This window comes from Homalodisca vitripennis, chromosome 6 (assembly GCF_021130785.1).
Source record: "Homalodisca vitripennis isolate AUS2020 chromosome 6, UT_GWSS_2.1, whole genome shotgun sequence".
NCBI classification, from domain to species: domain Eukaryota; kingdom Metazoa; phylum Arthropoda; class Insecta; order Hemiptera; family Cicadellidae; genus Homalodisca; species Homalodisca vitripennis.
The window spans coordinates 109,831,679-109,845,119 of NC_060212.1; the positions used below are offsets into that span (position 1 = coordinate 109,831,679).

The 13,441-nt window shown below is 33.7% G+C and overlaps 1 protein-coding gene across 1 annotated transcript; it reads left to right on the forward strand.

The window, feature by feature from the left end:
• The first annotated feature begins 2,473 nt into the window (after window positions 1-2,473).
• On the forward strand, window positions 2,474-10,668 carry LOC124364713 (aldo-keto reductase family 1 member D1-like). The gene is made up of 4 exons (XM_046820402.1): window positions 2,474-2,631; window positions 6,077-6,330; window positions 7,671-7,827; window positions 10,348-10,668. Exons 1-4 carry the CDS (start codon window positions 2,602-2,604, stop codon window positions 10,477-10,479), a joined length of 573 nt encoding a protein of 190 aa, XP_046676358.1. The 5' UTR covers window positions 2,474-2,601; the 3' UTR covers window positions 10,480-10,668.
• The last annotated feature ends 2,773 nt before the right edge of the window (window positions 10,669-13,441 follow it).

Here is a 13,441-nt window from a genome sequence, read left to right on the forward strand (position 1 = left end):
CCAATATCTGGACTGCTTACCGAGGCTTATTCGAGTATGTATTGACACTTTAAAAGGTTTATGACAAACATTGACAGAGCACGGTGCAAACTGTTACTGTGGTGTCACTTGTTTGAAATAAATTGTGCCTGATTAATGCTGTCATATACCTTTATAGCTGTTCTAGGTATAGAAAATGAGATCAATATTGAGTAGTTATCACGCTTACAGATGGTAATCACGCTTACAGATATTATTAAGTCATCAACCAAAGTAAGGAATACTTGGGTGAAGGATACAATATAGAGTTAGGATATTTTTCATTTAGAAGCAACATTTTTATGCTGTGGGAAAAAAACAATGTTGACTTTACTGGAGAAAAGGAAAAGATATATCAGGGTTATGGCATAGTCAATTTGTGATAAACGTGCCATAGAAAAAAAAAACATTGATATAAACTATTGATTCGATGCGGATCAGCCCTTCCCACCATAGCTACTTTATTTGTTGAAGACTCGGTTATCCCCATCTTGCTTTATATAGTGTCAGTCAGCATCGGTGTGCACTCATTTGTGCACCTGATGAGACAATGAGAATACCTCTTCACCTAGATAGCACTAATTTTTTAGTCTGGGTGTCTCTGATGTCAAAAAATACGGGAGGGCAATGTTTCGTTTTTTACTTTTTCTTTTTTGTTCCCTTCAGACGATCATGACTCCAGATTTTAGGAGTCAAGTCTGAAACAGCATTAGCTTTCAGATGCTGCACGTAAGAGGAAGGTGAACTGGAGCTAAACTCTACATTCCATTGGAATCAGCCCTACCCACCATAGCTCCTTTATCTGAAGAAGTGTCCGAGTGGTTACTATCAGCCAAACATCTCTTGAATGAACATGCCCTATCATTGAATAATTCATGTCTATGTAGAAATAAAGCTACAGGTAAAATTTAGACAGGTAGAGAAGTATTTATCTAGAACATTTCTCAGGCTACGTGTATTATTGTGTCACACGTTGAAATCTAATTGTATTCATATTTTTTATACATTAATTTATTATGTGATATTTTAATTCTATAACGATTACCAATAAGATCAATGTAAAAATGCTCATTAATTCAATGTTTAGCCGGGCCGATGGAATAACATGTACTATAATTTAACTCGATGTTGTCTATATACAAATGAAGATTTATGCAAAATTGTAAGTCTATAGGTCAGTTTGTCTTTGGGATATAATGCGGAGAGACAGACATGTAGATACAACATTTTTCCAGAAATAAAATAAAAGTGTAAATGGGAATGAAAACAGTAGCTATTGTAGTTCCCAACCGGGCAAGGATGAAGTAGTGTTAGCCATCCCTATCCAATACAAATTCTGCGCACGTAAAAATTGTTTATATACATTATTATACAATGTTATGCTACGTAATCAAGCCGATTACAACGTTTCATATATATATATATATATATATATATATATATATATATATATAATTTCAATAAATATTTAATCACAAAAAGTACTTGCTCCGCCGGGACTCGAACCCGGATCTCTCACTTGCCGGGTGAATGTGCTACCATTACACCACAGAGCCCTCGCTTTTTACGATTCTATTATATTGTATTTGGCCGTACCTGTCCAATATTATATTTTATATAATATATTATATTTTGGTTTATGTTGGACATTGAGATATGTCACTTTACATTGAGATACATACTGTATGGACGAATAAACCTGCTTTAAGCTTTTGCTTCCAGTAAAAAAAAATATTTTTACAGCTCAGAATATGTACCCCTCCCCTACTGAAACCGAGAGGTCCACGGGATTGCTGTTTATTTATTTTATTTTGTGAATTCAGAGTGGTTCAGTAAGTTCTGGAACTGCTCGCACTAATTAATCTTTTCACGGAGAGCTTTAAAATATTATTTGTTTCGTACAGATCAGAATCCAAAGTTTCTGGATTTCCAATAATCCCGATATATCCCAAGTTTATACATCTTCTGTCATCAATCTAGTTGGTTTATCTTTGATTCTATGTTCTCTTGGAATATTTAAGTCAATATAGTCCTTTGAAAGCTCTCTTGTGTAGATTTATTCTCTTAGATTAGTGGGTATCTAAGTGACCGGCCATTATTTGTGGGATCTACGAGTCATATTTGAGTTTGAATTATTAATTTTTTGAAATAGTTGGTCTTTTAGATTCACATTTGAGCTATTGTGCTATAATGGTAAAAATAAATGCTTTCTCTAGAAGTTCCATAATAGCATGCTCGTGCGGCAGGATCTGTACGTTTAATTAAAATTACGCTGTTGTCATTTATATGAATTTAATAAAATTTGAAAAGTGTTATTTCTTCCAATCACAATTACATCCATTAGTTTACTTATTTAACCACTTGTTATTTTCGTTATGAAGAAAACAATAAAATAATAGGTGGATAAAGAAGGGGGCTGGAAATAAAAAAAAAGATTCTTCTCTCTCCAAAGGGTTCGGATCTTTTCGTTCATAAATGCTTCAAGTAACACAAAAAACGTACACATAGGTTATAAAATATGCCTATATAAGTTTTTTTTATACACCATTTCCTTATTGTTTTTCAGGTCCCGATGATCTAGACATGACAACTGACTTGGTTGCGTTGTGGAAGGTGAGTTTTTGAATATTTTACAAATCCGAAATTTGGAATCGTCAAGTGTAGTATTTAAAGAATTTTAATGGACCAAAAGAAACAATATTGAAAGTGCAATATATAAATTTTTAAAAGATAAGTGTATTTCTCAACCTTCTGCTAATTTCATTGATATTTTTTCATATATTTGGAAAAGAAGTAAAGAAGAAAAGTTAATTTATGAGTTTTATTGAATTTTTTAAATTGTGTTTTTAATTGCTACACCATTTTTCCATTTTATACACACGTGTTTTATAAATTTCATAACTGATGATGCCCCAACCGGTAAAAGCGTTTTTGTAAGAACATTTGGTGAAAGTACAAAAAAAACTGTCATTATAAGACGCTCTGAAACGTCACAAAATGTATTCCGAATCGATTAAAATCGATGATGAATAGCATCGTAGTGTGTTTTGAAGGTTTGATAGTAAAAGTTTAAATATTTTTCCTCAAAGTGACATATTTGTCAGTAACAAGATAAATCTATGTACAAAATGTCATGCCTCAACCTTTCATGGTTTCATGGTTAGGAAATCTCTTTTTGTATAATACAGGCGATTATGAGCAAGCAGCAGTAGCAGTTGACCTCTCTATGTTTACCACTACTCGCGCAGTAAAGTGACGTAATCACATCGATTGCGGGCTCAGTTGTACTCAGTTGCTTATACCAATGGCGCAGTGTAGTGGGTGTAGTGGCAATCGCAAGATCACCGGATCAAGCAACGTCGAGCGTGGCTGCTGCTTGGATGGGTGACCTTTGAGCGATCCTGTTCTTGCAAGCAGCCCACCTGCCCGGCCATTGGTGGTGGTTCGGAAGTCACCTTTAAGCCGTTGGTTGCCCAGGTTAAGTGTTAGAGAGGGCTTCTCAGCCCTGCTGGAGAAATAAGACACCTTTACCTGTAACTTTTTGTAGTATTCTATGTTGTTCCCTCAACGTTACCGAATGATATACTTAGGAATATAATCGAAGAATGGAGAATAAAAAAAGAATCGTAATAAATAGTCGACACTATATACCTGCCACGTGATTAAAACCTTTGTGTCCCATCATAAAGTTTTCTTTGTTATATGTATAGGATGCTCATTTTCATTTTATAATTTTTTAATTTGTGGCTTTGCCCGTAAAAACTTTTACCCAGTAATGCCCAACATATGCTGTTCAAACAATAAAAATGTCTGTTCATTAAGAAAAAAAAATTTAAAACCATTTGCCAGTACATCGTAAAAGGATATAAAAGAACATTAATATTTTACTACCCTTATTTTACAAATGCATATGTATGTATATACGTTTATTGGAAACCCGAATTTGAATTGACCTACTATTTTGTAGCGTTGAAAGGAAATCTACTATCTTGAAAGGCCCTATAGATAATATAGTTTTTCCGCTTAAAGCACTACTTTTGAACGCACTCCCTAACTGTTTCTTTATGTCGAAACTGTACATTTGAATTTCAAATTCCATATATATGGGTTTAGGTTATGTTCAAAAATATTTAATTTGTCCCTAATACTAAACAGAGTTTCGACCTTTTCCAAAATGTAAATTATGTATTAGGTATGTATGCAAAGTAACATTTTTTTTTTTTTTTAGAAATAACTCAACCTTTATTTTTCGATAACAAATACCTGTTCTATTTTACCAATTTGTAATTTAGTTGCCATTTTCGTACATGTATTGATTTATTGCTTAATTACGTAATCTCTTATTAGGATGTTATGTCGTCAAATTATGATTTGTTAAAATAAAATATAAAAAATGGAGCCTTATAATAAATCTTTTTTATATTTTTACAGAGAATCCACTTTACTGTTTTGCAAATGTATAATTGATTTATTCAGCTCAACTTTAATTTAAAACATTAAAACAATTCTATTATTACAAAAAACATTTGTTTTTACCACTTTTCCTAAATTGTGTGACAAAAATGTCCTATATGTACATTTTGGCTTCTTTCTATAGATACGTTCCACTTCCCTGCTTAGCTATAGTCAAATAACTAAATTCACAGAACATTCTGTATGGTTTGTGTCCTTTCAAAAATAATATTAATGTTCTGAGTGAATAAATAACCATTCTAATTAAAATTATAAATGTGAAAGTGCCTTTTTTGTTTGTTTTGTTTTCATGCGTAAACTACTCAACCGATTGCACTGAAATTTTACATGGACATCCTTGCGGTTCCTGGGATGAAAATAGGCCTATTCGTATTTCGAAAATCTCCCCGGATTGCGCCCCACTGATCTGTAAATTAGCGAAAAAATCACATCTTGGTCTCTAAAATTAGTATCACTTAATGAGCTTGTCAAATTTAATATAATCAACTGATTAGTGTAAAACATGTTTTATTATTTTCAATTTGTTTACATTTATAGTTAGTGAAATTTCTAACGTGTAACCATAATTTTTAAGGCCTTTCTAGATTTCAACGATTATGTACTTACCTTATAAAATGTCATAAAACATAAGAAGGTCAGAATTTCACTTCGAAGACTCTCTTTGAAGCAGTCAATAAGTATTATGCTAGACGAAATTACGCTAGACTGTACTTTTGAAGTAATGTACCAATTTCAGCTGTAAATGTTCTAAAATACTAACAACTCTTTTACTATAAGTTTAAATACTGATATATAAAATCTAGTTCTCTTTGAAGAAGTAGGCCTCTGTGTTATATATATTCTTGATCGGCAATCAGAACAAAATCAACTATGGAACAAAAAAGACTAAGATAAGTAAATTTCATTGACCATAATAATAAATATTTTGATGTATTTTTTGGCGAGATCAAAATTGGCTTCGGAAATATAATTCACTCGGATCAGCAATGGTCATAAACGTACAACACTTAGTAAACTACGTGCAAAGCAGCGGGTAACTGCCAGCAGTGAAGATATAAGATACAGTGTAGTCTAAAATTCACCACACCTTTAAATTTATGAAACCTCTCTGAGTTGTCTTTTGACAAAAGCAGGCTTCTCAGAGCTGTGTATGTACATATATTTTCTTGATTGAGAGAGAGGCAAATCAGCTTTGATACAAAAAATACTAAGACAGGAGTAAATTTAAATGACCACAAATGTACAATTTGTAACAATTCTTTGATCGTGGTAAGAAGGAAACCTCAACATTGGCGTCGGAAATATAATTCACTCGAACCAGGAGAGCACATACAGGTGCGAAACCGCGGGTAAGTGCTAGTTATACATATATTTTTCACATCACGTTTTTGGTCAGAAAATACCTGTGACAATTGCTGTAGTACATCTTTTTAAACGTTGTTGTTACAAGACAAGTAATATTTTGTTACGTATATTAATTTCATATAATGCATACATTCTGAAACAGAAACAGAATAAACCTACTCAATAAATAGTTAACATTATTATTTGATTATTTGGAAATCGAAATTCATTATTCTTACAGGAGATGGAGAACATGGTGGATGCTGGACTGACAAAGTACATAGGACTATCCAACTTCAATGTGAAACAGATAAGCAGGATACTGCAGAATGCCCGTATTAAACCCTCCAACCTCCAGATAGAGCTTTACCTTTACCAGCAGTCAAAAGAACTGCAGGAGTTGTGCAGAAAGCATGGCATCACCATCACGTCATACTCCACCTTAGGCTCTATGGGAATCACTAGTGCGGGGCTGCCTGAAGGACTTATTCAAGGGTAAAGGTTTCATTTTATCTTATCTGACAAGTGGATTGGTTTTTATTCCGTTAGCTAAAGGTAGGATTTTAATGTTTTTGGTATTGAGTATACAGTTGTTCCAAATCTTATGAATACTGAATGGATCTTAAAAACTACAAGAGATACAAAAAAGATTAAATCGACAAAATTGTGCATAATAACAAGACTAAAACATTAATGTGGTCAAGTTGATTATTGGTTGCGCCGTTCACTCGCTGCGCTCAATAAACTGTTTTCGGTCAAAGTGACACAGCTCTCTTATTAGAAACTATATTTAAATTTTTCTACGTGAAATCTGCATGAAATTTCTTCAGGTTGCGAAATTGCGTGCAAAGCCACGGGTAACTGATGTTTATCTTTTTTTTCTTTTTCTTTTTCTTTAATTGCTCGTCACAATTACACATTGTATGGCAAACGTCAGAATTAATTATAAATTTAAAACTCGCATACCACATTACCACCACGTCCAAACTTACATAATTTTCATGCATTCCAGTCTCATTCATTCATCGCCAATCTCAACCCACTTTCAGCGCTGGAATCAGTCATCGAATTGGGCGGTCTCCCAGTTAAACGCCAGAAACTCGTCAACGCTGTAGAATGCATTTGACACCAGGAAAGCGCTTAAGACGAGCTTTTGACGCCTTGGGCGTTTGGGCGTTTGTAATACAATTTGGCAAACTGTTGATGAAATGAACACCTGCCTGCGAAGGCAAGTGCTCATAAACCACCGTTCTGTGTCTTCCAGTACGGTAGTTCTCTCTGCCTCTAGTCTCATACCCGTGTATGTCACGTCCCCTGGTTAGGGCACATTTAGACAAACAGAACCAAGATGTTTCTAAAATGTAGAGACTGGGCAAAGTCAACAGTTGCAAAGTTTTGAATGCTGTCCTGCACGACTCTCTGAAATTCAACTTTGCGATGATGAGACCAGAAGTCCATGTTATGTACAAGTCTCAATACAATAATATACTTCATAGTAATATTGTTCAAGTTTTAAATATTATATATTTAAGATTAAACATGATCTTACCGATCGTACCTTCCCGGAACACTTAAGGAGTACATTACAAGAAATATATATATATATATATATATATATATATATATATATATATATATGTGTGTGTGCGTGTGTGTGTGTGTAAAAAACTCAGTGGTGTTTGTTGAAATACAATCATGATTACAGTATTATTTTATGCCAAAAAATATGAGCCTGGTTAGTGTTTTATGACGGTAGGTAACAAATTACCATACCGTACCACAATTGTATTCGGTTTTTAAAAGGAAAAGGGATTTATATGATTAATGCTTTGCAGATCTTGGGACAACCCTCTAAAGGATTCTGATGTGCTCGCGATCGCCAAGAATCACAACAAGACAGCTGCCCAGGTGCTGTTACGTCACATGATACAGCTGGGCATCGCTATTGTGCCAAAGAGCTCCAACCTGGACCGTCTGAAGGAGAACTTTGATGTACGTACTTAATAGTCTATAAGAATTTTAATTTTATAGGTAGATCGCCAATTTTTTCATGAAATTTATATTTAATTATTGTACAAATAGTATTGTTTTCTCTATTAGTATTTTACTTATCGTCACATACGTAAAACCAGCATTCTGACACAACAATAATAGTAATATCAGCCTCAGCTAATGAGTTAAGGAAACTTTCAGTCAGAAGGCTGATGCTGATTTAACAAATTAATTTTAACCCTTTTCACACTACCCTCTCATTGTCGACATTACCTTATCATAACTGACGATCGATTTTGTAGCGCTCCCAGTTTGCTCAGTCTAGGGGGTGGGAAGGGTAGGTGTGGTTTTTCACAAGTTAACGGCGTAGTAGAGTTAACTGTTAACGGTACTATCCGAGGGCGCCACCTTGTTTCCAGTAGTAGTGTGGTAGGAGAACGGAGTCAGAACAAGGAAAAGACCCGTTACTGAATGATGTTGTAAAATTAATGACCTTATAACCAACCAAAGTAAGAGTGAGTTAAATACAAGGTAAATTTAAGAAAAGGAAATACATGTAAGAAAGCTAAACTCATTCAATGTAATCATTAAGTTTAGAAAAATTCTAAGAGCCTGTTTTTTTTTTTATTGCACACAAGAAACATTTATCAAATGAAATATTTATTAAAATTATGTAATTTTTACATTTCATATCATGGAAAAAGGTTTGATTAAACATTTCTGTATTTGGATCTCAACAGTCTGAGGGTACAGGTAACCCTTAGATTTATCAATTACAATATACCCTAAACACCAGTAATTATACACTAAACAACATTACCTTGGCCGGCCACTAGTACTTCTGGTATTTTACCCATAGATATCAATCAAACAATACTTACATAAACTAGACACATATTTACACAAAAGCACATTAAACATCAATATTTATCCAATAAAGAAAGATATTTATAAGTAATTATTCAACTACGTAGATCACAACCATACGCCTCCGTAAGGGCTCACGGTCAGGGAGGAAGGCACAGTAGCAGGTATGGCACGGGCACTGGGTAGGTAGTGGTACGCAGACCTATGTGGAGGCACACAAACCGCTCCCGAACAAATCCCTGAGCACAATTCAGACAATAGAATCTACAAAAATATTTGACACTAAAAGATGTATAATAGTTGCTTCAGAATAGCACGTAAAATTTTATGTTTAACAATAATAACAATGAAACCTAAATATTCCGTGAAATAATCTTAACATGAAGTATTTTGAGAGATATATAATCGGTTTGTAATGTAAATAACCCAAAAATTAACTATTAGTCAATTACTCAATCTACAGTAGTCAATTATAATGAGATATAGTTAATTAAATTCCAACAATAAATTATTAACTAAAATAAGCTTTAAATAGAATTCACTTGAAAACATCTTTTCATATTTGTTTTCCTATTCTACAAATGCCTTTTTCTTACTTACATTTTGACAAAGCACGTAGCATAAATTACCAACATTTATTATCCTGAATTTACAAACAACAGCAAAAATAAAACAGACTAACAGATCATTTTTAACTTATAGGCCACACAACACTATTTATTACCTAAAGTACATTTTGTTGTTATTTCAAATGCATTATTTAAAATAAAAGTTCTAACCATTGCAACAACATATGTTTGGATCTAAGAAAATATGAACCATTAAAACACTATGATAATATTTACAATCTGAAAGGATTTATATTTATGAGTACAACTTACAAATTAATAAAACGCTCAAGTAATTTCTGCTTCTTAATTTCACTAATATATTTACTCTGGTTGGTTGAGAAAAGAAAAATTAATTCCAAGTATCTGTATTCAAAAGTATTTATAATTTCTTGGTAGCACACATTATTTGACTTAAAAAAGAATATTAAAATACCTCACCTTGGCAACATCCAGTAATGGGCCAGGAAGGGAGCAATGTAGGTAAAGACATTATAGATAACCTCGTGGAGACTCAATTTTCCAACTGAACAATCTTCAAACTATTGCCATGAGAGAGAGAGAATAAGCCTCGTGAAGCCTGACAGTCATTAACAAAGTCCAACAGGAAGTAGGAGTCAATTGTTGTTTGGCCAGCTGGAGCTGCAGCTGTTTAATAGCCAGCTGATATGGATTTTCCAGGTTGATCAGGCCTGTCTGCCAAAGTTAATAAAATCTAACTCTTACTCTCTGTTATAAAATTTAAGGTTCACAAAAAAAAATGTTACAATTTAAACCGTTTGAGAAAATTCTTTGATCAATTTCACGAAAAGCCATTTTGTGTACATATACAACGCAAATTCGTTGCCTTTCGGCAACGGTACTGAAACTACTAGGTACCTCATTTCATCTAAGGATTCCAGGTAAATGATAAGGAACATTGTTTTCTGTGCTGTGTATAGGTGAGTATGTGTTGTTTTGTATAATTTAATTCTACACATTAAGATTCTAACCATAAACATTGTCTTCGTTTAATATAAATTAATATGTGGTTTTTGTGTCTTAGATCTTCGACTTCGAGCTGAGTAAGGCGGAGATGTCTAAGCTTGATCTGTTGGATCGAGGGGAGGAAGGTAGAAGATTTGTAGTGGAGGTGATCAGCCATCATCCTGAATATCCGTATGAAAAGAAGAATTGACTTTACTGCAGCTGCAAAACGGAGGAAAATTGAAAATCACAATCCAGAACTTGGAACAACCCACCGAAGGACTTGGTACTCCTAATCTGAAGATTCGCAGTAAGACTGCTGCGTTGGTTGAAGTTTACTATGTTGCAGTATTAGTTGGTGTAATTCAGTGTAAAATTAAATTTGAATTTCGATATAACAGTAGAATTTAATTTTTTACCTACATAAAATACAAAATAATTGTTTTAATATAGATTCTCTAAAATTAAAAGTCCTGACTTGGTTTTTACGTGAACACCAGGCAATTTCGTGTGTCCCGTGGTCATGGAGATAGGCAAATAAAAGAATGCCGACATTTTTGATACACCTGTGGGTGGGCTTTGCTTACGTTCAGTCAAATATGCAATAAAATATCCGGTTCAAGCAACGTTGTTAGAACCGTAGCTGTTGATAATCAATCATTATTAATAATTGAATTGTGCAAGTCATTTCCAAGATTACAACTTTTTTGTTGGCATGTCTTGGTTACATTTAAAGTATCAGAGAACAAGTTATGTCCGAGCAATGTTTACCACCCCTATGGAGGACAATTCAAAAAGAACACAGCGTCCCCGATGTGTCAGTAGTTTGCTCTACACTCGATGCAACCTAGTTCGCAACTGCGACCGAATGTGCCAGATTTGAACAACCCCCTCTCTCGCACTTTAGGTTTATTTTGGGCTCTCCCATCAAATACTAATTCCCTTAAATACCAAATTTTTGAATCATCAATCTAATAATAACATTAAAAAAGCCACTTTTCTTACCTCTCAAATCTCTACTGCCAAGTGCGGGTGTGCACCATAATTGATGGGTACGTGGCTTTATAGACTGATACTCGTATTGCGCAAATTAACGTAAAAGTGTACCTTAAGTTATCGTTTGATCTTTGGCCGTTAAGTGCCATTACGTACCTCTACTGTTAGTAGCAAGGTAAGTGACTTGTTTCCTAAATACAACAAAATGTAATCTTAATTCAAACTTTCATAGTTCTACATAAAAAAATTAGTTCCTCCCCTTTGTTATTCTGAATTTTCTTAACTGCCTAAAAATGTTAAATCGTTTTTATAAAAATATATGTTTATTTATACTGCCAGCTGTCAACAGTAGTTGTTTATATTTTGATAAATATTTATACTTTTTTATCTAATACACTAAAAATGATTTGTTTAAAGTTCATTATTGGCGATGGAAGGTTCGAAAGGACAATAGGATTTTAGAAACCTGATTTACACTGACAATATTTTAATATGCACAATCTTGAGCAGGTCCTCGAAAGCACATTTACAACAGAATAACGTAAGCGTATGTTGGCCGGAAACGTCTGATATAAAGGTTCTGAGAAATCAGTTCGCAGCTTTATAAATTAATAACGTTTACCCACTCGTATTCACTTCTAGTGATTGAATTCTTTCATTGGTTCTATTGAATCATGATAAAATGAAGTGTGTGTGAAGTTTTATTTTCCAATAACCAACTGGTATCAATATTTTAATACGTTGATATTGCACTCAAGGCCGATGTTTCTTTAACGATAACAGTTATTTAACGTGACCTCGCGTTTTTCTAATCTTATCTCTTTAAAACTAATTATATTTGTAATGATTTTTCTCTAGCGTACCTATTCAAACTTCGCCATTCTATTTTCTAAGTCTTCACTAGCTGGCACCCACTACTTTCCACAAATTTGTCTGTAACAATTTTCATTAAAAGATATCTATAATTCGGAACAATTACTGGTTATTTAAACTTCAAGAGCTAATTGATGAAGTGCTAAAATGGAAAGCATAGCAACTTCTAATTTACGATTAGAATAAGAAATCATTTATTTCGGTAATAACAAAATATTTTATGAAATGAGTCACATACTAAAATAATTACAATCAGATAAGTTCGCTTAATAGTTTACATTGGTACAATCTGACAGGAATTCTTGTACACTACATAGATATCTATCTAGAAAAATGATATTAACTTTCTTTCAAAAATGTTTTGAGCTGGATAGGTTTTTCAGGTTTCGAGGCAGCGCTTTATAGAGCCGCAGATTAGAATAGTGTATTGCTTTTTAATATGGGTCAATCTCTGAATCAATGTTACCTTTGTGGCGGGTTATTGTACTGATGGTTAAAGGTATTTTCTGTGCAAAATGGTTATTTATAAAGAAACTTAAAACTTCAAGTATGTATATACTTTGGAGAGTGAGAAAATTCAATTACTGAAAAAAGGCTTACAGTGAGCACGATGACCAGAACCTGACATAATGCGAACAATTCTCTTTTGGAGTCTAAATAGTCTTAAAATTACATTAGATGACTCAAAGAATGCAATAGCATATTAACCTACTGTACAGATAAATGTAGTATATTTAAAGGATCGTTTCTTTACCAACTACAGGCATCAACACTTGAAAGGCTAAAGTAATTCGAGACAGCTTGGTGTATAGGTTATGAATATGTTAAGAACAGTTTAGTTTATAATCCAAAATAATACCAAGAAGAGGGGCAGATGTTGAAGAAGAGGGACAGATTTTTATGGGATGATACCATTTACGATGAAACTCGCAAAATCACGGAAATATGGTGAGAAAATAGTTATCTTAGTTTTCTCTTCATTTAAGAGAAGACCATTTGACTTAAACCATCTATTTAAGTCACAATATAACTGATTCATGATAAATTCTACTGATAAATTAGCTGTGAACATCACGACAAGAAGACATCGAACAATGTTTGAAATTATATTGGAAGGAAAGTCATTTAAATACAGGATGTCGAAAAGTCCCGCACGGGCTTGATGATTTCCGAACGAATTAAGGTAAAGCAATAAGGCGAAGTTAGGGCTAAGAAGCCCTCTCTAACACTTAACCTGAGGACCAATGGCTTAAAGGTGACTTCCGAACCACCACCAATGGCCGGGCAGGCGGGCTGCTTGCAAG

What these genes read in the sequence shown, in the direction of transcription:
- LOC124364713 (XM_046820402.1), top strand. Translation starts at nt 2,602, where the DNA reads ATGACAACTGACTTGGTTGCGTTGTGGAAG. An exon ending in ACTTGGTTGCGTTGTGGAAG is followed by an intron (nt 2,632 to 6,076) that starts GTGAGTTTTTGA and finishes TTATTCTTACAG; the next exon opens with GAGATGGAGAACATGGTGGA. An exon ending in CCTGAAGGACTTATTCAAGG is followed by an intron (nt 6,331 to 7,670) that starts GTAAAGGTTTCA and finishes AATGCTTTGCAG; the next exon opens with ATCTTGGGACAACCCTCTAA.